This window comes from Fonsecaea pedrosoi, assembly GCF_000835455.1.
Source record: "Fonsecaea pedrosoi CBS 271.37 unplaced genomic scaffold supercont1.5, whole genome shotgun sequence".
Classification (NCBI taxonomy): domain Eukaryota; kingdom Fungi; phylum Ascomycota; class Eurotiomycetes; order Chaetothyriales; family Herpotrichiellaceae; genus Fonsecaea; species Fonsecaea pedrosoi.
In genome coordinates this window covers 2,490,772-2,515,222 of record NW_013550611.1, presented here as the reverse complement: position 1 = coordinate 2,515,222, position 24,451 = coordinate 2,490,772, and the positions used below count along the sequence as shown (strand labels likewise).

Sequence of the window (24,451 nt, the reverse complement as noted above, 5' to 3'; positions counted from 1 at the left end):
CGTTGAACAATTATCTGAGATCTAATCACCCCTCCTGGAGAGTACATTACCTCCGCGCAAATTCTGATAAGCTTCTTATGACCTTCACCCTCCCCGATTGGCGCAGGGGCGTGAACTGTCACTGAGCGAAGTCCCAGTCTACATGGTCTGGTGAGGTGAACACGAGGGAATGCCACAGTGAATAGGGTTGTGGCCTGCTATCTGCAGATTGTCGTGAGTCGACCTTGACCCAACCAAACACTAATGCTAACACGAGCCAACAAGGGTAAAAGCACCGATTTCCGCTCTGGACGAGCAGCCACCATGACAATCTCTATAGCGCGTGCTGCAGCCAAGCTGCTTCACCGTGAAGCTGTCAGGACAAGGGCATTCTCCACCACCAGAATGCTTAATGTGGACTTTACTCATGCCGTACGTCCCAAGCCACCACTTTGGCTTTTACAGGAGAAGCTGATCTGTTTGTCCACGACGCTAGGTCATCGGTGCAGGAGCGGTTGGGCTCGCGGTTGCGCGCCAGCTGGCCTCGAGGACAGGCACCTCGACGATCCTGATCGAGCGACACGGCGCCGTGGGTACCGAGACGAGCAGTCGCAACTCCGAAGTCATCCACGCGGGGCTGTACTACGGGCCAAACTCGCTCAAAACCAGGCTCTGCATCCGAGGCCGACAGATGCTGTACGAGCTGTGCGAAGCACAGAGGATACCGTACCGGCGCACCAAGAAGTGGATCATCGCGCAGGACGGGGTGCAGTTCGCCGAGCTCGAGGCCCTCCACGACTTCAGCCGCTCCATCGACGTGCCCACCCATTTCCTCTCGCGCGCCGACATCGAGAGCCGCGAGCCCGATGTGCGCGCCGAGGCGGGAGTGCTCGAATCCCCCACGACGGGCATCGTCGACTCGCACGCCTTGATGGCCTATCTGGAAGGGTCCTTTGACGAGCGCGGCGGAGAGGAAGTGCTGCACACGGTCGTGGAGAAGATCGAACCGTTGCGCAGCTCGTCGACCAGTGGCGATGGCGGCGATTCTAGCGCCGGTTACGCCATCACGACGCGATCGCGCGACGGCACAGGCGGCGAGGACACCATCACGGTCGAGACGCTGGTCAACTGCGCGGGGCTGGCCGCCGTGGACGTCTCCAACATGCTGCTGCCGCCCGAGCGACACCGCAAGGCCTACTACGCCAAGGGCAGCTACTTCTCGTACTCGGCGTCGCGCCCGAAACCCAGCACGCTGCTCTACCCAGCTCCCATCCCCGGCCTGGGCGGCCTAGGCACACACCTGACGCTGGACATGGCGGGACGGATCCGCTTCGGCCCGGACGTCGAATGGGTCGACTCGCCGCACGACCTCTCCCCCAACCCGGCGCGCCTGGCCGCCGCCGTCGACGTCATCAAGACCTACCTCCCGTCCATCGACCCCTCCGCCATCGACCTCGACTACTGCGGCATCCGGCCCAAGCTGGGCCCCGGCACGAGCGGCACCTACGGCAAGGACGGCAAGGGCTTCGTCGACTTCTACATCGCCGAGGAGGACGGGTTCCCGGGCTTTGTCAATCTGCTGGGCATCGAGTCACCCGGCCTGACCAGCGCCTTGGCCATTGCCGAGCACGTCGAGGAGATTCTGTACGGCGAGGGAGCGAGCGTTTGATCTTTTCAGTCTTGCTGGGGTGAAGTGTCGTATCGAGTGAGCGAGCGAGCAAGCAAGCGAGAAAACCTTCCCGTCATCTGGATGGATTTTGGGCGATATCTACGTTTTTCCAGCTCACGGTGGACATGAAATGGAAACATAGTCATATGCGCAAACCTGACATGGGGCATCTGGCATCTAATAGCTGACATCTGACATCGTCCGAGTCTACTACTATGTACCTAAAGCATTACCTCATTGTGCTTGACCAAGAAAGCAAGAAAGAGAGATGAGAGAAAGACAATGCCCTCCCGACCTTACAGGCGGGCCAAGCCGGTGCTAATTTGCCTCCTGCTCCTCCTTGTACTTGTTCATGCCGTGCTTGATGAACGGCGCCTCCATCAGCCTATCCCAATTATGTACGGTCTCAGCCTGGAGGATCGAGATCTTCATCTCCAGCAGGGCGCGCTCCTTCATCTCCTTCTCGTAGTCGGCCATGGCCTCGCCCAAGGTCTTGTTGCCGGCACGCCACTCCCTGATCTCGTCGATCAGCTTGGCCGCATCCTGCAGCGCGTTGTTCAGCCCCTGGCCGCGGAACGGCGGGATCGCGTGCGCGGCGTCGCCGGCGATGGTGACCCGCGGCCACAGCGGCGACTGCGACCAGTCCATGTCGGGCTTCCACACTACGGTCCGGTCCGTGGGGAAGACCAGGTCGTCCGGAAGTTCCTTGCCAATTGTGGCGAACGGCTCAGCGTACTTGGGAATCTGGTCGCGCCAGAACTTGAGGCGGGATGCCTGGTCCGGAAGGTCCTCTGGCCTCGGGGCACCAGGCCAGGAGAGTAGGTTCTGAAACAGCCACGTGTCGGGCTTGTCGGGATCCGTAACATCCTGGATCGAGTTCCACCACGTGAAGCCTCCGGGGTGGTAACTGTGCTTGAAGATCGGGTGGATCGATCGCAGGTATTCTGCAGTTTCTTTGGAGAAGGTACAGCTGACGTTGAACATCTGGATGTCCATGTACTCCTCCTTGGCCAGCTCTTCACCCACCAGGAACTTGCGCACCGTCGAATGGGATCCATCGCACCCCACCAGGAGAGACCCAGATGTACTTGACCCGTCTTCGAAGACGGCTGTCACGGTATCCCCCGAAACAGAAACAGACGCCAACCTCTTACCGTACTGGATTGCCCAAGGTCAGCACCCTCCAACATAGTAGAGGCTCCAAGAGCCCTTACCTGTACGTCGATCCCCTGGCTCAAGAACTTCCTCAGCTTCTTTCGTGATACTCGCCGGGGGTCCATGCCCTGCATTTCAAAGAGCTTCTCGCCTGTGGCGCCATTGTAGATGGGGAGCGATGAGATTTTGCCCTTGAAGAACGGGTCACAGCAGATGTTCTCGTCGATTTGGGCGACCATATCCGGCGGAATGCACTTGGATAGATACTCTGCTCCCCAGTGCAAGGTCATACCCCACTCGCGTGCGCGGTTCTGGTAGGTGGTATGGTCCTCTCGCTCATATACGGTGCATGCAATGCCATTCTATGACCAATTGTTGGTCTCTCTGGGCCGCGAACATCCCCACGGGATGGGAAATGAAAGCAGGGGGGGGTGGGTAAATCGCAGTGGTCCAATACCTGTTTCAGGGCTTGTGCTAGCAGTAACCCAGTAGATCCTGGACAAAGTATGAGCCAGCCAGCATGCGGTCGGAGTCGAAAACCTTCTCAAACGTACCTGCGCCTATCACAATCACCTTCAGGGGCGTCGTGGAAGTCATGATGGGATGTGTATCTGAGTGTTGGAGAAAGGGTTGTGGTTGGGTTTCTTCGCAGCCAGGGTATTAAAGATCTGACAGGCCGTCTCGTCTCGTCTCGGCTCGCCCTTGCCGGTGACATGTCATAGAGGTGCAAGAGGAGTAGTCTGGTCGTCCGTACTCGTACCTTTGAGGAGGGGGGGAAGTGGTTTGTGAAGGATTTGACGTGGCTGATGTGGCTCAAAGCTTGTCATCTCGCTTGCTGCGTGGGCGTGCAGAATCCAGATGCTGCATTCGTTCTCGTGCATGACATCGAGGGACGGATAGTGGGACATGAAGACGACCCTTTCAAACGTGGATGGCTCCTATTCACTGCCATCAGGCACCCTAGGACCTCGTCTATCCACCTCAAGCGGCCACCAAGGCGCCTCTTGCCGCCGGGTGGCAGTCACACCGCAGTCCCACGCGCAGCTAATGCGTCCCACCCAACTCCGCAGTCGTATTTTGTCGATATCGCAACGCCTATGACACGCTGAAACTTGGTCAGATGCACCAGAAAGAGCAATATCCGACCCGTACCGGCTAAATCTCGAAGCTCACGCCAAGGAAGCGAGGGTGGAACGTCTAGATGGGGGTGGCAGATGTTGATAACACTTGCAGGAATTTTTGACATGGCTCACCAGAGGACTTATCTCGCATCTCCCGTCGGCTACTAGTACCTCAGCGGGGGCTATACCAGAAATCAAAATCCCCTCTCTATCCAAAGACATCCTGAAAACGCGGATCAATATGGCTAGTGATGAAACTGCGCAGATCGCCTTGGATGAAGACGAAGGAGTTACAGAGCTGTGAGTACCAAGCTGCTCCGCCAATCGAGAGTCAGCACCTAATATATCCCATCAGGGACGATGGCGAGACGACGGCGTCTGTGCGTTCCAGCGTGCTGCAAAACAAAGAGCAATATGGCAGACGATACCACGCTTACAAGGATGGGACATACCATCGACCAAATGATGAGGTGGGTGATGCAGTGCCTGAAGCTTCCTCACACTCAACTCACTCGTTGAATGTACCAGGCTGAACTGGAGCGGCTCGATATAGCCCACGCCCTCTTTAAGATCATCAACCAGAACCGACTCCATCTGGCGCCGCTGAAGTCTGACCCCGGCCGTGTCCTCGACCTCGGAGCCGGTACGGGAACCTGGGCCATTGAATTCGCCGATGCATATCCTTCAGCCGAGGTGGTTGGCGTCGACATCAGTCCCACCATGTCCGAGATCGTTCCGCCCAATGTCCAATTCGAGATTGACGATGTTCAGGACCAGTGGACATACAGCAAGCAGGCGGACTTCATTCACTGCCGGTACATGGTCGGGTCGATAGCGGACTGGCCAAAGCTGATGCGTCAGTGTTATGACAATCTCAATCCGGGCGGCTGGGTCGAGTTTCAGGATTTTGACATCAACTACTATTCTCAAGATGGGTCGTTGACCGAAGAGCATGCGGTCCGCCGCTGGCTCGCGCTGTGCCACCAGGCGGCTGGCAAAATCGGCAGAACGTTACGCGTCGGCAAGCATATCGAGCAGTGGGTCAAGGATTCCGGCTTCGTCAATATTCAGGCGGTCAAGGTTCCAGTGCCCATTGGTCCTTGGCCGCGTGATAAGAGACTGAAGCGGATGGGCTTGGTCAATTGGACCCAGATCTTTGAGGGCCTACAGGCTGTTAGCTTGAGGTTGTTCCTGGGCGTCCTTGGATGGACCCAAGATGAGCTGGAATCACTGCTGGTCGATGTCCGCAAGGACTTGAAAAACAGGGAGATCCACGCCTTGTACGATGTGTGAGTATCCACGGTGCGCTTTTGACGTCCTGTACTTATACACGGCAGATATACCGTCATAGGGCAGAAGCCGCAGAGCCAGGCAGAACGATCTCACCAGTCCGCTCCTGGCACATGAGTTACAGCAGAGCGGTCAAGACACTATGTCAGGCCAACGATGAGACGGGACCTGATAGTTCTCGAAAGGTCGACCACTCCACGCCAACCGGGTAGACCAACTTACCACCCAGCAACCTCTTTCGAACTCAGCATCACCAATGCCAACGGGACTGTCTGAGGCGCTTGGTCCCGTGTGACCATCAGAGAATCAATCTAGATAACAACTCTCGATCACAAAATTTGACTGTGAGTCTTCGTTTCAGAGAAATTAGGGGAGACACTAAGTGTTGCTTTCCAGTGTCTGAACATCAGGCAAAGAATTCTCATCACAGAAGATCAATAGCTCATATCCAACCGGGTCCACTCTCAGATATCCACCAACACTCTGTAGAGAAGGTCGATGAGCACCCTGCCATCCATGGCAAGTGGGCGCTGTTCAGGCCCCCCCCCCCCCCCCCAAACATTCGGGTGAGGGAAGCAGGATTCGGTCAGGAACGATAGACGATGCTATCTGTGTTTGCATTTATATTCGCAAAGTCCACAGAGATGTCGACGGAAGCGGCAAGAATGCATGAGATGTCTTGTACAAAGTTTGCCAGACGACGGACGGAACCACGGCCCCCACCCGATTCGTGAGGCTTGATCTCTTAATTCTTCAACACTATTCCTCACTAGGAATATTCTCAAAAGGAAATTTCTGCCTGTAATGCCCCAAGACTGTCGCCGCCCTCAACTCTCCCACTGCCTTTTCTCTCACCACTTTGTTCCTCTCGTCAATGACTACTCAATTATTGTTTCAGCCTGATAGTGGTCGTGATAATACTTTCGCTAGGAGGAGGTGCTCGCCCATGGGACTGTGTACTTTTTCTTTGCACCGACTACAATTCGATAGATACACAAGAGCTAGGATGCGTTGGATAACCTGGTTATCACGGAGGACATAAGACCCCGTTGGGGGTTGGGGGGCCGTCGAATGGAAACGAAGAGATTGAATTCCGGCAGTCGATGCCCAAATCGTTTCGCTGTCGTGGCACTCCTCGATTGGACGTACTAAGTTTATCATCAGAACGCAGTCGACTCCGCGTCTCCAGACTCCATGTGTCTGAAGATTGATCACGAACCTATACACGAAAACGAAAGTAATATACGAGGTGAAAACCTTGATAAATTACTCTGTCCATGTGCAAAGATGCAACTGGAGAAATGACACTTTTTGGATACAAATCGAGGCGCCAACACGACTTCTGATTTCTTTGAGCGGACATCAAGGTCTTTCACCTTGATCCCATCGTCGGGGCTGTCTATACAAAATCCAGCCATCTCAGCCGCGTTGTCGGGAAATATTGGCATTCTCCCATCCGCGAAATCGACATCAATTCACCATCATGGCGTCGAGACCCGAACAACGAAACTTGTTGGCAGGTGTTGGAAACGACGACGACGAGATGAAAAGAATCCTTCAAGAAGAGTGGAAGAAGGCCCAGAGCAAGATCGCCCATCTCCTCAAAGGACACACCCTGCTGGGCGAAATTGGCGTGGACATCAAGACCAACCGTGCCGGTGAGATTCAGGACTTTGATACGACCACGGCAGTCAAGAAGCTTGAGGAATTCCTGAAGAAGAACCAAGACGAGAGCAACAAGGGTGGCGATGGTATCAAAAGCTTTTTGAATGTCGTCAAATCTACTGGATCGGTCATCTGCGACGGCGTCTCAGTGGTATGGCGTCTTCGGGTGCCCCTGTCGGTCACGTCGAACACTCACTGTCTTTGTGCAGGTATTCGCACCAGCACCGGCGTGCTTCGGTGCTGTCGTGCTCCTTATCGATGGAGTGCAGAGCTACAGTGACTTCTGGGAGAACATCACCGATTTGTTGCACGCATGCCAAACGTGTTTTGTGCGTCTCCAGGACCACATGAAGAGCAGGACCATAACCTCCCATATGTGTAAAACCCTGGTGGCGCAGCTACACGTCTTCTTCGAGATCTGTGCCTATGCAAACAGCCAGAAATGCAGCCTGTTCCGAAAAGTTGTGGGGAAGGCGAAGCTGTTCTTCTCCAAGCATGCAAGGGTCAAGGCACTGTTGACTCAAATGGACAAGTATCTCCAGGACGAGATAGTGTCGCAGACCCTTCAGATCGAGTTGTCGATCGCTGACCTGCGTGCAGACATGAACTTGGACGAGACCGAGTGGAGCAAGGCCATTGCAAGGGCACTGGGATTCGATCAGAGAGAACCAGGGCTGTCGGAACTGGGGAAGCTCTACAAAGACGCGAACCCCGAGACGGGGAAATGGATCCAAGACAACGAGATTTTTAAAGGCTGGAAAGACGGCACCAGCGGGGCCCCAGTTCTCGTGCTGCAAGGGGCATCCGGCCAGGGCAAGACATTCATCATGGCACGGGTTGTCCAGATGCTGTCTGCGCTGACGTCGCGGGGGGCGATCCTGGCTTATTACTTCGGCCAACAGTCGGGGCCTCGGGCGCAGTCGTCTGATCCTTCTGAGATCAAGGCACGAACTGCCCATGTAGTGCGGAGCATCCTCTGGCAGTGCGCCGAGGCTGATAAATCCCTGGCCAAGTCAATGGCCAGTATCATTGGAGCGGTCAAGGACGTGGAGGGGTCCGAAGCCTTCCACGATAGCATCAAACAGTGGGAATACCTCCTGGTCGACAACGACGAGAGGAACTGGGGAGATATATTCATTCTCATCGACGGATTCGAGAGTTGCAGGGTTGTCCTGCCCATGCTCGAGGCCCTTGATCGTTACGACTACGGCCGAATCCGCATCTTCCTGACTTCATCACTGGAAGGCTGGAAACCCTCGCAGTCCAGTAGTGTCAAGAGCCAAGCTCTGATCTTAGGACAACACAATAGCGAGGACCTGGCAACTTACATCACCTCGGCTATGTCCGAGATGCGATATCTCAAGGATTCGAAACATTTACTCATCAATCAATGCCGTTTGCACATCCTGGAAAACCTGCCATCGTGGAGCAGAGGAGACTACTACAAAATCACCACCTTTCTCCAAGAAATCTCCACGACCCAGAGGGAGGAGGTCATCCGTGCTGCGCTCGAAAAGGTCCGCCAGGGACCAGAGGAACAGATCAAATCATATATCACGGAGTTGAACAAGACACTCGACGAGGCTGAAATATTCGAACTAAACGAGATCATCATGTGGATCACGTCTGGGCGTCGGTCGCTGACGCTGGCCGAAATGGATGCGGCCGTGAAGCAGAAACATGCTCGACAATGGTTCTCCACCTTGATGGAGAGAGTCGCTGGCACGTACAAGCTGGTTCTGAGTATCAGCCCGTCCGGATCTGTCGTGTGGCGTGATCCAAGCACCGAGTTTTACATCGCGAAACGACGACCAGGGACGGCCGACGTCCGAAACGAGCCGACCGTTGCCGTCCACAGGAGTGAACTGGACATTGTGCGAGGCGAGAACAGAATCATCGAGCAATTCCTCCGCTTGGTCTGCCCTTCACAAGCCATGTTTGACCATTTCAAGTTCAAGGATTTTTTGGGGGCGAGGACCGGCCACCCAAAGCCCGCGGTAGGTATTTGCATGGACCCGGTGAACGCCAACATCCACATGGCGCTCGTCTGTTTTGGCGTATTGACAGAGGCTCCGAAAGACGGGGAGAAGAGAAGTGAGGATGTTCTCCGCGGCTACGCGCTTGAGAATCTCCTCGACCATTTGACAGAGGTCGATCTGTCGTTGGTCGACGAGGTCTTGAAGACAGAGGCCGGACCCCTCCTCGCCCGACTTTTTACCGACCCGAATGCAATCGACGCCTTCTTCTGGACCCACCAAGACGAATCCAGTCTTGATCGATGGGACAACACCGAAGGCAGGTGGCTGGGCGACATCCGTCGGCGCTTGATCCGTAATCCCGACGGACTCATCCTCCTCTCGTCGTGGTTCAAGGACGAGGTCGTCGTCGCCGGGATCGCAGAAGAATCACACAGACAGCTAACGTCAGCGTTCGCTCACCCACAGGCCGACCAGGACCATATGACGGAGAGGATCTTTAGACCTGCGGCCGAGCGATTGGTCCGACACCTGTTTGAGTCGAGCAGGATATCCACGAGAAGGCAAGAAACCGCACTTGATTTCCTGAAAAGATATTTATCAAAGGTGAGTTTCCACTTTCCAGATACCCACGACACGCAATAACTAGACCGTCTCCGCTAACCACCGTTTGGTCGGTATGTGCTAGCCGGAGGAGACAACTGGTGATGAGAATAATAACCAGGACGGATCGACGTTCAAGTTGTCGCTCAAGCAGGTGGAACGAATAGAAGACTGGGCACGATCAGTGCTGTTTCCGCAAGGTGCTCCCAACGCAAACGCTCGTGATGCCCTGTTTCAAATACACATGTCCAGGATCTTCCGTGTACACTGCCACGACCATGGTGAAGCCAAGAGCAGAGCCGAACGGGCTCTACGACTTGATCCGAACAATATCTTGGCTAAGTTTGAGGTCGGGTGGTACGAAGACGACCCAATCGAGATGTACGAAGATGCGCTGGCCCATATAGGCGATCCCGACGTCAAGCTTTATGGACGAATCATTGCATCCGTAAAGATCGAACTGGGCGATCTCTACCTAAAGAGCGATAAGGAGGATCGCAGGCTCAAAGCACCCAATACCTATCTCGAAGGGCTGAAATACAACTGTACCTGGTTTGAAAGTTACGGGCAGATTCTCGACGGATATGGCAAACGCTCGACTTGGGACGAGTTTGTCAAGTTCGTCGAGGAGTTCAACAGTCATTCTCATGAGTGGAAACCGCACTTGGATGACATGGTTTGCCTTTTACTCAAGGGGCGAGCCCGCTGTCGAAACTTTGCTCTAGCGGCGGAAACCGTGCCGAACGGGGGCGTGGTTTACGAGCTATACGAAACAGCCTTGGAGTTGGCCAACAAAGACAAGGACGTGATGTCTCTTTTCTATCTGTGTCTCTCCTACGGCACCACTCTTGGCTTCACCCCCAAGAAGAAGGAGGCCATAGCGCAGCTCGAAGGAGCTCTTCATCACGCCCAGGACCTGGAGAACAGGGAGCGAGACGGAAACGACGCGGTGATCGAGAAAAGCGACATCAGCAACGCTGCCGAAGAGCTTGCCCGCCTCTATCTGTATCAGGCGCTGGCCCCAGATGTCGAAGGGATCGAAAGGCAAAAGTCAGGCCAGAAGCTCGAGGAGCTTTTGCGAATGCGGAACGAGGCCGAGCAGAACGTGATCATGTCGTGCTGTGCAGCCCGTTACCACCTCTCCAGGGGCGAGCACGAAAAGAAAATGGGTGCCGTGCAGAGAATTTCGACCATGGCCTCCCACATGCTGGAAGACGACACCCCGTCCAACGACCTACTGGCATGCACGACCCTTGCACAAGTCACGACTTCGCTAGGCAAGGAAAGCATCGCGATTGATGCCTGGAAGCTGGTGCATGCGTTGGGCGCCGACCATGCAGACAGCGGCTCCGTCTGTGACGGGTGCGGAAAGAAGCTCGACTTGTGCAAGGGCTTCTACACCTGCGAGGACTGCGTCGGGCTCGTCCTGCTCGACCAGGCGTGTTACGCAACTCCTCGGGTGAAACCTGGAGCTCCGGGGCTGGTGTGCGACCGCAGGCACACATTCATCCACGTCCCTCGGTGGGATGAGACTAATGATGTGTCGGACTCCGTTGATTCCGCCATGGAGACATTTAATGAGAGGGTCAAAGAAGAAATTCTCCAGCGGCAGCCATCGACCTAGGTTGATCGATCGAGAGTTGGAACCATGTCGACAATACTTTGGCTATCTCATGCTTATACATATACAGAGACTCAAGAGTCTTGAGCACTTTGAGAGGATGGTGCGCTCAGTAAGACACCGTTATATATATATATATTCGTCTTCCCTTAGCCCCCCTTAGGTAGGTCGATATCTACCGTTGTTGCTCACGGGGTGCTGGATCAAAACGGCCTCACTCCCTCCGTGAACGAAAATAGCAGCGCAGAAAGTACAGTCCAGAGTCTATATACATATATATACACGCTCTATATGTATGGGGAGCTTCGACAAGGACATCAGGACATCCAGTTATGGCACGCCGGAATCGATCAGAGTACAGTATGTTCAATCGAACGTTGTGATTGTCTATCCATAATCAATGTGCTCTTTTATTAGACGGGCTCGATGGTGGCCACATGTAACATGTAACATAAAATATATAATGTGATGTAAACCTTGACTTTCCTTACCAATGCAATTCCAGGCTCAGTGACTCTCAGCGTTCTAACACACACAGAGAGAGACAGAGACAGAGAGACAGCCGGTATCGTAGAACGGTTCCTGGAGCGTTTCTCTTGTGCAACCACACATCTCCCCACTCCTTAACCTCTCTTTCCGATCTCCTCACCTCCAGACAGTTTTTTTTTAATCCGCCTTCTCCCGGATCTCGCGCGGAACCATGCCAATGTCCCTCTCATAGTCCTCCTGGACGACGTCTAGATTACATTCAGCCTCGCCGACGAGCTTCTTGGTCTCGGCCAACAGATCGGCCAGGTCCTCGTTGAGCATGGTCGTGCAGACCTGCATGACGGCAAAGGCCGAGTAGCCCGGCTCGCAGACGTGCTTGGTGTCGAGGATGCTCGAGTCGAGCGAGGTGAGCATCTCGCCGATGTGGAACCGCTCGGGCGGCTGCAAGTAGGGCGGGAGGGGCTTGCCGGAGCCGATGGACCCGGAGATGATGGCCAGCAGTGTCGTGACGCTGTGGGATGTCAGTTGGAGCGACGAGATCAGCTGCGTGAAATCCTTGAGCCAGGTGCCTCTCTCGTCCGTGTCGGCGGCGGGGTTCGAGGCCCCCAGGTGGCCGACCGATTCGGGAACCTCTTTGAAGGTTTTGGTCGTCCAGGCGATCATTGCTGTGAAGCGAAGGATGCTGGGGCGGAGGACGACAAGTTAGCGCTGTTGGCACTATTCGAGGGGGGCTCTCAATGGCTAACGATGGACTTACTTCTCTGTGTGCGCGAGCATCCTCTCGTACAGCTCCCGGGGAAACCTGCCTCCAAAGGTCGGTTCCCACTTGATGAACTTGAGATGGTTCTTCATGGCCTGGATGAGAATCAGATTCTTTGCAAAGAGCTGAGTGCGGGCCTTCTCTAGCCTCCGCAGCGGACTTCTCTTGTCCTTGACGTCTCCTTCTAAGCCCTTCAGACGTAACGAGACCGACTTGTGCGACGAGCTGTAGTATTGCCCCAGCAAATACAGTGTGTTCCCCAAGTCTTTCCGCATCTCGCTCCTCGCCGTAGTCACGCTCGGGAAATATGTGAGCAAGCAGGCGACGCCCACTCCACCAAGCACACAGGCAAGTCGGTAGGGTGCCAGCTCGTAGACGGGATGAAAGACTTGGCCGTTTGATTCGGAAATGGCCTTGCCAACTTGCTTGACTTGAAGCTCGTACGCCACGATCAGGATGACGGTGATCATTCCGATCATGGGAATGACAGGGTCGTTCGGTTTCGTCACCATGAGATAGTGATAGAGGAACACGGTCAGGCCCAGAAAGACAATGACCCCGGCTGTGTGCCCGTCGACGATGTACCAGTCGATGTACGAGAGGACCATGGCAAGGAACGTGCCGAAAATCCGGACGAATTGCCCATACATGCCTGAGCCCGCCGTCTGGGTCATGCTGATGGCAACCATAATAGCGCCCCAGATGATGCGCTGCTTGATGTAGAATTCCTGCGAGTTTCGCAAAAAGGCCGTGACCGCGATGATCATAGTTCCCACGGCCACCTTGAAACCGAACCATGATTCCTTGGAGCCGAAGAGCCTAGGGATCAGGCGGAAGTAGTCAGTCAGCTTTTCCCACCAGGTCACCGGGGGAAGGTGTTCAGGATCTCGGTTCACCCCCAGGGCATCGCCGAGATAAACGGTAGGGGTGCCGCTTCGATAGCTGTAGGTGGTGTAGTCCAGATTGCTGTCTTCGCGGCTGATGACTGCCCACGCCCACTTCTTCCATTGTTTTCCCGTAGGAGTTATCAGCCGTTTCTTTCTCATTGTGCCGTCTTCAACTTTCGAATCCGCGAACCGGACCAGGTCGAGGATTCCCATTGCGGTTTGTACGATGCAGTACTCGAGCTTGAGAGGTTAGCTTAAATCAGTATGACTGGGTGATACGTACATCAAGGAGAAGGTATAATTGGGACGAATGCCGCATGTGTGAAGATCGACTACCCGAGTGACCACTGGTCTCGTCAGGTTCGTTCATGCGACACCACTCTTTCAGAGGCTCTTCTCGCTCAGCCAAGAACTTGTTGATTGTGTCTTCAAGGTACTTTGCAAAGCCTTTTCCGTCCGGAGACTCGGCTCCTTTCGCTTCAAGCTCCTCTTTGGTCGTGAATGCTGGCTTCTTCGTGATTTGCAGAGTGAAGAATGCGTAGTCGAGACCCTCGATCATTGCCTTCCACAGTAGTTTGAAGGCCCCGTCGACCTGGCCAAATAGCCAACTCCATCGTTCCCTCTCGGCGTCGTTTAATGCTCGATTCGTCGAAATTTCCGAGTTCGAACCGTCTTTGGAAGACTTGATCGACGTCCATCCTCCCTGCTTTTCAACGCGGTCGTTGACCTGAATCACAGTTTCAAGGCCGGCAATCGGTATCAATATGTTCCTCAGCAGTTTTGTGATGCACGAGTAATCCTTGCCAGACAGTTTCCCAAATGTAACCTCACGTTTGACATAGCGCATCTCTGACTGCATCTTGACCTGGCATTCGCTCGCCGCCGCCGTGAGTGCTCTCCACTTATCAGCTTCGGGCCAGGAGGTCAACCGTTCGGTTGATTCACCATCACTGTCGCTTCCCGAGCTGCTCGTTCTGCTCGCATTATTCCAGTCGCGAGACGGCAAAGAGATGAGCAGAGCTCCTTTAGCATCAATGACGTTTTTAAGGACGTGAAGATATTCTGTAAGGATCATTGTTGCCAGATCTCGTGATGTGATAGGTAGCACCAGAAAGTGGACGGCGAATGCAAGCCCGAAACCGACAAAGAACGTATCGAGGAGTCGCCTAGCTGCAAGACCCCACAGAGTCAGTGGAAGTCCTCTTGAGAGGATACCGGTACATACTCAAAGAGTACACTTGTTCCATTTCCGGAAAAATGGCTCCATATACAGCCGTAATGTTGATATATATACCAAATACGATCAAAGGTAGGAAATATTGCGGTCGGAAAGCGCGAAAGCTAGCTAGGATATCAGCACGGCCGTATTGATAGGAAGCAGCCGATGAAGGGAGCACATACGTGTTGTAAGCCCAGAGCCAGAAGAAGAACCACACAGCAAGGCATGCGCTCGCCGCAGCGTTGTAGGGCACAATTTGGGCTCCCGGTACTGGTCCATTGCTCCGCTGCTCGGCTGAGATATGTGTTGTGTTTTTGCGAGCCTTGATCGCCGTCCACATGTAGAGGAGAGATATTGCTGCAGCCAAGCAAGTTAAAAACTAGTAACGGTGAGCTCTACAGATCTCGAGAAGAGCAAGTTTGACACCGTACACAAGTGACGAAGAAATTCTGCAGAAATCTGGCTCTGGGCAGGATGGGAACGACGAAGAGTGACATGATAGGGATCAGGTAGCCGATTGTTGAATAATGGTCTGCGACACTGGTATCTTGATATCTGGCGGGAGTGAGTTTCTTATCGATTTATTTTCCCTAAGGGCAGCGTACATAGCGAGGCCGATTGTAGGTGCAACAGCACCTCTAGCACAGAACCATCAGCACGGAACCCAACGCTTCGGAACGAGAGGGTAGGCAGGTTGCCGTAGTGCAACACATCGTGTAATCAACCAGGTAGTATTGTCCTCGCCACGAGTCAACAACTTACTTGAACATCAACAATACGGTTGGGAGATTGATCTTCAACCCCAGCTTGTCGTTAAGCCTCTTCAGCATTGAGGGTGGCTTTGAGTTTGCCATGTTGCCGATGTGAAGATGGTGAAGGATCCCAAAGCAGGGTAAGCAAGGTAATGGAAAGGTCAGGTTCTTCCTAGGTGAAAGGCCGAAGCAGAAGGAGAATCACTTCAGCATCGCAATAAGATAGAATCCAGTAAATCCAAGATGCTACGATTCCTGTTCGGCGCCCTGGCCTCCAGTTCAGAGACACGCAGCAAGTAAACAAAGATCGAGGCACAAAAGACGCGTTCGAGCAGAACCACGCAGCGGAAAAGGCTCAAGCATGTATCAGGTGAACATCGGGGCACAATGCGCTGAAGAAGAACAAATGGAATAGAATTTGGCACAGACAGCAGGCTAGGGTCTTGACAGAGTGGGGAGATTGATATGCATCAGTAAGCCATAGCCTCAGCGAGCATGAGATACCAGATTGGGATACAACCCGAACAAGGCTGAAAGCCATACGATTGGAGTTGCATCATAGAGCTTGAAACTGATGGCGTCCAAAATGGTCAACGCATCAAGCAGCGGAATTTGCCTCGTACTCAGACTCTCACATTTCGAACATCTCTTCTTTAATGTATGGGTTGACAAGTACTTTGGTAGGGAGAGTGGGAGAGTGGGAGAATGGGTGAAGAGAGGGAGTGCCTGAGTGTTTCGTAATCAACCCCGAGGCTCGTATTAGTTTCGACCTTTTGCTAAATTAGGGTTAGGTCTGCCAAGAACCCTTGGCAGCCTGGGAAGGTGGGAGCCTTACTCATCACCCCGTCCATACTTCATATCCCTAGCGAATGTTTGATTGACAACACCACGAAACACTCCGACGCAAGATGAGCCACGCCAATGGTCGATCAATTAATAAAAAGACTGATTTAGATCCCTGCATGGCTTACAGGTCCCCAATCACACTCAACTTGCTCTCGATTGCAGGAAAATTCTAACCGCAACATCCGACATGTTGCTTGCCCAGCTACACTACAGGCGCTTGCAATTGCGGCTTCACCTTTGCAGACAAACATAATTGTAAAAGCCCCAGTGGCTCCTTTAATCTAGTCTAAATAAGTCTAAGCGTTGGGTAAGCTTCGTGTCCACTGAATACATGAATTTACGTGACAGTACGGATGACTTCTGATTGGTGAACTGAAAAGCGTGGAAACTTGAAAGCGGCAACGCATCTATCTAAAATCAAATCAGGCGGCAGCGACTATCCTCTCACTGCACTTTGAAGCACAGGACACCTGACAATATCAGCAAGATGAAGTCGTCTATCATATGTCTGGTGCTGCTGATGGTTGGGGTTTGCTGGGTGGCGGCGACAGGTATCTCCCTCTGGAGACCTTTCACTGCCCATGATAATTACTAACGTGGGAACCGCAGAAGTGCTCGGTGGCATCGGCGTTAGTTCCTACAAGGAGAGCGGTATCTTGATACCCCAGAACAATCGCAATGGCTGGGTCAATCCTGAAGACTTGACTCCCATGCCACAGTGCATCGCCCAGCAGGATCAATCCATCTGGCTGAGTGCCATGACGAAATGTACCAGCCTACGATGCACTCGGCATTTTGGAGTCATCTGCACCCACCACCAATGGCTGACGCAGCTTAGCTGCCTCAGTGTCGCCTTTTCTGCCGATTTGGTCCAAGGTTATCTCCCAAACTGCAGCCGATCAGTGCTCGCCAAAGCTCAGTTGTATCTGTGGATTCGGAAAGTCACTGGTCGGACGTGGCTTGTCGACGTCGGCGACACGAACGGGTTGCAAAACCTCTCCCCGGCCTCCCTGGCTAAAGGATATGCGGCCGTTGACGTGATTGACCTGGCACCGACGTGTCTGACGGGCTCACATTCTCCTTCATCGATGGAAGCATTTCAACATGTGATAGCCTCCTGTAGTTTCACTAGTGTCACCCAACATACCGGAAATGCCGCTCGTCCTTGGGAGTACAGTCGGGCCCATCAGTCCATGATCCCGCTGGATTATGAGACTGTCGGTTATGACATCACCTGGAGTTACATCAGATCTGGTGACTATTTTGACAGAGCATGCTTCTGCGGTGCGTTTAGGATCGACCCCCAAACGGAACCGTGCAGAACACCGGGGGAAATAGACTTGACAAGGGAGCGATTGTGGATGAATGCCACTTGTGGGCCGACGTCGCTACCCGCAAACTGGACGGACGGACTCAAGACCACGGAATTCGCGTATATCCCCATCGACGAATTGCACTGGCCTAAGTGTGTCGCGGATATGCCGAAGCAAGTGATCGAGCTCCCTAGTCAATGCGCAACCGACGCTTGTCGGGTCGACCCCGATGGCTACTGCCAGGTCGTGCGCGCAGTTGACCGGGCTTGCTTCTGCCGTGACATTCGTTATGCTTCCTGCGGAGGCTCCTGCCAGACTTTCGAGACGCGAATAGATTATGTCAATTGGCTCCACGAACTTTGTGGCAATGTGCAGGACTGGCATGGTCTGCCGGATAACTGGCGTCAATTGGCCACCACCACCCGCAACGACATGATTCCATGGCGATGGAATCTCAAGCCATCCAACAATTCTAACCCGGCCTCTATAACCCATTCGGGATCTACCAAGGTCACAGAAACATGTGCCACGACCGAGTGGAAGCTCGGAAGCCTGGCGATGATCAATACAGCGACCTTGCTTGCCGCCTTTCTCGGCCGGAGAACCCGCGTCCATCAAATCGCCAGTGGCTTTCGCTGGCACCCGCATCTGCAAGGTTGGTTTTCCAGAGGGGTGTTCATCGCCGCTCTTCAACTCTTTGCCAACTGGCTCAATGCATTCCTTGTTCAGCAAACCACTGGTTATGAGGACGTGCCCATTGTTCGGTTGATGCTCCTCTGGTGCTCTATGCCTCGACTTACTTGGCTCGTGACTTTGCTACTTGATACACGACCATTGGAAGCGATGCATTGCTCCGCGGCCAGGTCTTCCCTGTTTGCGGAAACGATCCTCCAGGGTTTGTCGTCGTATTATCTAGTTATGACCGTCAATTATGGCCGAGCGCACAACTTCTACGTTGAAGGCATGGAGAAACTAGACGGCGCACCACCGGCAAAATTTATGTATGCTGGAGCATTCTTGTGGCATGTTGTCGCTATCGCGGCGTTTGTTTCGTCGCTGGTGCTCTTAAATCGACATTGGAAGTGGTTGGGGCAGAGGATGGCACCACACTGCGCACACGAGGATAAGGGCTCGGAAGAAGAATCGTTGACGAGAAGTGAGGGGCGAAGTTACATGGCATATGGCACTCTCCATGTTGAACGCCAACACAACCAGGTTACCCGGAAAGCATTTACGAAGCTGCACACAGTCGCGATTATAACCATGCTCTTTCTTTGGATCGCGCAGTGGCTCTTTTGGAGCGGATTTATTGGTCTGAGTTTGGAAGAGTGCGTTTCATCAACTTACTGGGCTCATATTCACTGACTGGATTTAGGTTCTGTCCCCCTAAACTTATGGTTCTCACCGTTGTTTGGATTGCCTTCTCACTGGCAGGTGCTGTTGTCGGGGCCATTTGAGAGAGCTGAACAGCTCAGAAGCGCACATCCTTGGGAAAAGGTGACCGAGGTTGAAGAGCGATTCGGACAGCCCTGTTCGCCGAATCCAAGGAGCAACTTTGTCCCGGCATGGAGTAGGGCACGTCTCTCTTCTCATGGCGAGTCCTCCGTCCTTCGTGATGCTGGACGTCACTAAAGTTGGACATTCAGCGAAATGGTTCAATCCGCCGCGGGGTGGATGGTTTTCTACAATGCACACGACTAACTTAGTTATCAAAGTCCACGATTGACGAAACGCCCCTTGGATCTCGTCCGCATGATAGTATGGTTTGCAGCTAACACACACCATAGCTGTGATTCGTTCGAAGTTAAGCTGGAGCAGGACTAAATCCCCCAAGACTGCCTAGAAAAGAATTGCAAATGTGTCCGGCATGTTGGCTACTTTCGGGAACGACCATACAGTACCACTCTTTTCATTCTTCCTAGCGTTTCATAGGATGAGGGAGATGCGACTTAACTCCACAGAGCAGGCTGGGGAATCACGTGGAGGGACAGTGTTGCCGCTATTATCGCGTATAGCTTACCGCGTAGCCACTGCTTTTGGTGGGTAATATATAATTGTTATGTACGGTAAACTGACACACCAGCTAACCAGCACGCAATAAATGATTGGTAGTGGAGAAATATACGCTTGAGCTTATCTAGTTCTAAGTAGGGCGGACGACTTGGGCTTAATAATCTTTGAGTGTATGTAAAAGGTGAAGCCGCAATTGCAAACGACTGTATACTTATGCCTTGCAAATACGCTTTCCATATGCACCCAACGAGGTCTTGTATTGCTTCTGAAAAGGCACGGATGGATGTTCAGCATGACAAGTTTGGAAAGATGTTTCTCGCCATTCGATCGTTTTGTGCTTGATGCTGCTAATATCTTCTTTATAGATGACCAGCCCCATATCACTCCACTAGCTTCGCTCTGATACTTTGGCACCAATTGTTCCAATCGGTGAAGAAGCCCGACACAATTCTGCATTTCTTGTCCGTTAGTTGCCTCAATCTTGTCGACGCGTATATCTCCACAACCATTTTGATATCGGATGGATTGGCTCTTACGAGAGCCTTCGCAACAAGAATACTCGACAGACTTGCTGCGTTGGAGTGCGCATGTGACGACTCCATGCCCGCTTCCTCGTGGATCGACTTCAGGATTTCAATGGCATGCTCGCGGGAAGAGTCGTCCGGTAGCTCGGGGGCATTGGGTCCTTTGCACCGTGAGCAGAACTGCTGGAGGATACTGCAAGCACGGTTGGCCAGCTGCTTAGTTGGCGTGGTTCTCACAAGCCTGAGAAGGGGAAGTATTAAATCCATGCTCAGTGATTTGTGTGCCTGGTGCTTCAGATACGAGTCGATCAGGTCGAGCACGCGGTTCTTGAAATTGACAATGTTCTCCTTTGCCTCTTTCGCTTCGTTCTTTTTGTTCTTTGATTGTTGTTCACTTCGCGCGCGAAAGACTTCTGCAAGCTTGGAATCCAGTTTCATCATTTCATCGTCATCCATATCTGCGTCGGAAGAGGATTCTGAAGTGTCTGACGCAGCGTTGAGATCACCCTCATTGAGCCGTCTTGTGCCAAGCGCAGATGCAAGTAGTGCATCGAACGCCGCAAGCTCCTCATCTTCGGCATCATTGTCCTCTGACTCCTGAGAGTCTGCAGATTCGGCATCTGAAGTTTCCGCAGAATCATCGGATGTCGATGTCGAATCAGAATCTTCCTTTTCGGAAGATTCGCCAGACTCCGAAACAAAACCGACTTCGACATCCGAATCTAGGTCTTCCATTTCAGAGTCAGAGGCAAGGTGCTCCTCGCCTTCATTCCCAATATCTCCAGCTTCGAACATTTCTTGTTGTCCCCGAAGGTTTTCTTTGGTTTCAAGAATGCGGCACATGGATTCCAGGCCAGTGGCAGTAATAGAGGGGGCAAAAGCATCAAAGATCTGGACCGTGATACGCCTCAAGAATTTGGACGGCTTTGATAAGAAGCTGAGGAGAATCTCCATAATCGCATCGGCAGACTCTTGTCCATTTTCAGTCGGAACCTTGCTTTTCTGATTATCTTTCCGTCGACCCCAGTTTTCAAGCACTTCCTGTAAGATCTGCACAGCCTCTATCTCTCCGCTGTAGATTTGGAATAGTAATAAGGCATAGAGCAGGCACAATCCCTCAGATGACGACAGTGCCGTTCGTATGGGCGTTTTCGAGGCCTTCGAAGCCTTTGCTGCGGCTCGGCTGGCTGTCGAGACTGTCTGAGTATTGATGGGAATACCTACCAAGCTTTGCCACGCTGTCTCCACGATAGCCTTAACGTCGTCCTCAAAGGCAGCAGTCATCTGGATGTCGAGGACCTCCAACTCGCGAATGTGGAGGATCACATGCTTCAACAACCAACATCCCAGAGGCCCAAGTTTGAGGGCTTGCTCAAAGGACAAGCTCAGACGCTCCTTTACAAATTCGTGAACCTCTGGCAGCAGTTTCGGCCGCATATCACGGTTGAGGTTCTGCGAGCTCGCCCAAGTTGGCGATATGCAGACTTCTCTGAGCCATGACTGAAGTACTCCGGAGACAAGTGCCTTCTCCTTGTCGTCGATGGTGTTAAGTTGCGACATTTGAAGCTGTTCCCAGCGGCGGAGCCTTGCTGAGAGTAGCTTCCACTGCAAATTTACAAGCGCTTTCTGTTGCAAAAGTGTCGTCTTCGTGTCCTGCTCATGAGAGCTAGTCAGAAGGTCGGTCAAAGCAGAACTGATGCCCTCTAACACATCCGCGGTTGCTCCTTCGAACAGATTTTGTAGAGTTTTGGACTTGGTGATATGGTCAAAGTCGCCGAAAGAAACACTTTGTAACAGTGCGCGGACGTAACTTCCGGCGAGATTGGCGCGTTGATCCCAGGGCTCAGCACTGGTCAAGCAAGCCTGAATGATCTGGGTTAATCTTAGGGCCGACCTTTGGAGAAATCTTTCGGTGCTCTTGAGGGAATTGACCAAACAATGACTCGCTCGCGACGTAAAGGTGTAGATCAATAGTTCTCGGGGGGCTGTTTCAAAGATCTTTTCCCATAGACTGAACCCCCAGGATTTCCGCTCCGCGCTGCTTGCAGGTGCGAAAAGACTTTCATCCACAACAACTTTCCAGAACAGGTCGAAGGGGAGTTTGTCTTCGTTCCGAATGCTACTTTTCCCATCACTCCCATTCTCAGGCTGTTTCGACGTATTTCCGAAGATTTCAGCAAGCACAACATCCCAGGCAAAATGGAGCTTGGCAGACCATCTCGCAGTGCCTTGGGATTTCAGATCGCCATCTGCCTCCGCTCGTTCGATCCTCGCATCTTTGAGGATATCGGCAAGGATATTCACGTCTTTCTTCGCCAGTGGATGACCGCTCTTCCAAGCCGACTTGGGCAATTTCGCATGAGGGAAGCGCCTAGTTGTCGCCAACCAGATTGCCACGCCCTCTGGTGTACGTATCAGCTTGTTCGCAACCAGCTGTTCACAGATGAGTAGAGAGAAGGGTGGTGGCAGCTCGTAATGATCGTACAACGTGCAATTGTAGAGGACCCAGCCGCATTCCTGACGGAGCCACGGCTTCTTAATTGCTAAAGCACAAATAATGTCGAGCAGGCGCTTGAACTGATTTTGATCCGCTTTCTTGCCGAAAAGAATTCTCGATTTCAAAACGGCATCAGCACCAAAAATTCTGCCGAAATAGTGGTCACGCTCGTCCTGGCCAGAAGTACCCTTCTCTGGCAAGGTCTGGGCTTCAAGGATATCAATGACAATTGATGGGGACACAACACTTTCGGACGAATTGGCCGCGGCGGTTGTAAGCTGAGAAAGAAATTCGGTCAAGGCGACAGAAAATCCGAGACGCGCAGATTTGCGACTGCTGCAAAGTCCACGGAAAAGCCGTTTCAAAATGGTCAGGGTCTGCTCATGGCTCGTGATTCCAGGCTTGTAGATTTTGGACAGCAACGTATGGGCTGCAGCGAGACGAACGTCCTCCTGGTTGTCGGCCAGGTCCTCGTAGACTTTGACAAGCTCGACGTCGACTTCTCTTTTCCGTTTTTTAGACGCCGTGTCAGTCCCCATTGTTAGGATCTGGGGTGTGTTTACAGTCCTTCCTGATCAACAGTGAAGAAAAATGTCCGAAATATATGTAAAAAATCACTGGCCCCCCTGCCGCGAAATTTGAGACCCACTCAACGGGCCTTGGCGCAGGAGGATGCGGGGTGGCCCGATTGGGAAAGCGGCAAAAGTCAGGTGCGGCTTTGCAGGAATCTTCTCGACGGACACCAAGATACTCTGGGTGACGCCCTAAATCAGTCCAACGGCTAACCTCACATACCCGTCCTCAGCTCTAATAACCGAATTGCTTTTATCAACGCCCTACAGATTTCAGAGTGCATTCAAATCGCCTTTACCTTGTGTCTAAAGTGCACGCGACCGATCACCCTGTTCAGCTGCCTGCGTCCTCTATTTCAACCCCGCAGCCATGCAAGCCCTACCAGAGTCTCGCCAACAAACTTTCGAGGAGATCTACGGCCCTCCAGAAAACTTCCTCGAGATTGAGGTACGTTCTGCGATCTCTCATGCGCCGCAAGGGCTCTCCTAGTCGCCATGTTTGAATCAGAAGTACTTTTTCTCGGTGAACATAGCCTGACCTCGTTCGCAGGTGAAAAACCCACAAACCCACGGTTCCTCTCCTCGTAACATGTATACCTCTTATGAAATCCACACCCGTACCAATATTCCGGCCTTCAAACTTCGTCACTCGGTCGTCCGCCGCCGATACTCCGACTTCGAGTACTTTCGAGATATCCTGGAGCGAGAAAGCGCCAGAGTCACAATCCCCCCACTACCTGGAAAAGTATTCACGAACAGATTCTCGGATGATGTGATTGAACACAGGAGGGAAGGGCTTCAGAGGTTCCTACAAATAGTGGTCGGACACCCGCTGTTGCAGACTGGGAGCAAGGTTCTCGGGGCATTTATACAAGGTAAGGGAATTGACTCTGCCATGGTGGTACAAGCTTGGGCTGACTGAAGACAAAATAGATCCGAACTGGGATCGTAATGCTTGGTGAAAAGGCCTACTTCTAGGTGAAATAAAATATTGCCTCAGGAAACGACATGGCCAGAATGATCAAACGAGATGACGAGCAAAATGACAATTGGAAGCGAGGGCTTTTTGCGAGCAAATCTCTGAAGGCATTATTCGACTCTGTGTGTTTGTTTCTTTCAATTGAGCGTACGCATGGGGGAGTGGGATTGTCATGGAGTACTGTTGACGGCGTATAGTTTCGACACCCTCGCAGCACACTGAGCGAGTTGGTCAGGCAGGAATGCAGCGTATTGAAAGTTCTCGGCTCTCTCACGACAGCGAAGCACCGCGCCAGAAGTCTACACCTGCATGGAGTGTCCGGCACATACAAAGGACGTCCGAGGTACCTCATACGTGTGATACGCATTGTCCGAAGAAGCAAGACACAAAAGGCCAGGTCAAGATAACTGAGAGAGGAGTGGGGAGCAGAAAAATCAGACCGACCATTCACGCCATCCTGCCGCAATATGCACCTACGTGCCCATTGAAATCTCTATCTCTCTCTTTCCTTTGCTTCTCCC

At 52.8% G+C, this 24,451-nt stretch overlaps 8 protein-coding genes across 8 annotated transcripts; 5 read left to right on the top strand and 3 right to left on the bottom strand.

The window, feature by feature from the left end:
- Nucleotides 1-303: 303 nt before the first annotated feature.
- On the top strand, nt 304-1,648 carry Z517_08380 (uncharacterized protein; the record flags this gene model as incomplete). Its single annotated transcript, XM_013426896.1, has 2 exons — nt 304-411; nt 476-1,648. The coding sequence occupies 2 exons, from the start codon at nt 304-306 to the stop codon at nt 1,646-1,648; spliced, it is 1,281 nt and encodes a 426-aa protein (XP_013282350.1).
- A 318-nt stretch (nt 1,649-1,966) lies between these two features.
- Nucleotides 1,967-3,400, bottom strand: Z517_08379 (uncharacterized protein; the record flags this gene model as incomplete). Its single annotated transcript, XM_013426895.1, has 4 exons — nt 1,967-2,806; nt 2,863-3,165; nt 3,261-3,298; nt 3,358-3,400. The coding sequence occupies 4 exons, from the start codon at nt 3,398-3,400 to the stop codon at nt 1,967-1,969; spliced, it is 1,224 nt and encodes a 407-aa protein (XP_013282349.1).
- A 765-nt stretch (nt 3,401-4,165) lies between these two features.
- Z517_08378 (uncharacterized protein) lies at nt 4,166-5,331 on the top strand (the record flags this gene model as incomplete). The annotated part of the gene is made up of 4 exons (XM_013426894.1): nt 4,166-4,224; nt 4,280-4,394; nt 4,453-5,213; nt 5,262-5,331. 4 exons carry the CDS (start codon nt 4,166-4,168, stop codon nt 5,329-5,331), a joined length of 1,005 nt encoding a protein of 334 aa, XP_013282348.1.
- A 1,366-nt stretch (nt 5,332-6,697) lies between these two features.
- Nucleotides 6,698-11,082, top strand: Z517_08377 (uncharacterized protein; the record flags this gene model as incomplete). The annotated part of the gene is made up of 3 exons (XM_013426893.1): nt 6,698-7,030; nt 7,089-9,461; nt 9,544-11,082. The coding sequence occupies 3 exons, from the start codon at nt 6,698-6,700 to the stop codon at nt 11,080-11,082; spliced, it is 4,245 nt and encodes a 1,414-aa protein (XP_013282347.1).
- A 663-nt stretch (nt 11,083-11,745) lies between these two features.
- Z517_08376 (uncharacterized protein) lies at nt 11,746-14,931 on the bottom strand (the record flags this gene model as incomplete). The annotated part of the gene is made up of 6 exons (XM_013426892.1): nt 11,746-12,250; nt 12,326-13,455; nt 13,499-14,385; nt 14,441-14,556; nt 14,617-14,813; nt 14,866-14,931. The coding sequence occupies 6 exons, from the start codon at nt 14,929-14,931 to the stop codon at nt 11,746-11,748; spliced, it is 2,901 nt and encodes a 966-aa protein (XP_013282346.1).
- Nucleotides 14,932-16,613: 1,682 nt separating this feature from the next.
- Z517_08375 (uncharacterized protein) lies at nt 16,614-18,710 on the top strand (the record flags this gene model as incomplete). The annotated part of the gene is made up of 1 exon (XM_013426891.1): nt 16,614-18,710. One exon carries the CDS (start codon nt 16,614-16,616, stop codon nt 18,708-18,710), a length of 2,097 nt encoding a protein of 698 aa, XP_013282345.1.
- A 1,028-nt stretch (nt 18,711-19,738) lies between these two features.
- Z517_08374 (uncharacterized protein) lies at nt 19,739-22,918 on the bottom strand (the record flags this gene model as incomplete). Its single annotated transcript, XM_013426890.1, has 1 exon — nt 19,739-22,918. The coding sequence occupies one exon, from the start codon at nt 22,916-22,918 to the stop codon at nt 19,739-19,741; it is 3,180 nt and encodes a 1,059-aa protein (XP_013282344.1).
- A 403-nt stretch (nt 22,919-23,321) lies between these two features.
- Nucleotides 23,322-23,873, top strand: Z517_08373 (sorting nexin-3; the record flags this gene model as incomplete). Its single annotated transcript, XM_013426889.1, has 2 exons — nt 23,322-23,399; nt 23,502-23,873. 2 exons carry the CDS (start codon nt 23,322-23,324, stop codon nt 23,871-23,873), a joined length of 450 nt encoding a protein of 149 aa, XP_013282343.1.
- Nucleotides 23,874-24,451: the final 578 nt, after the last annotated feature.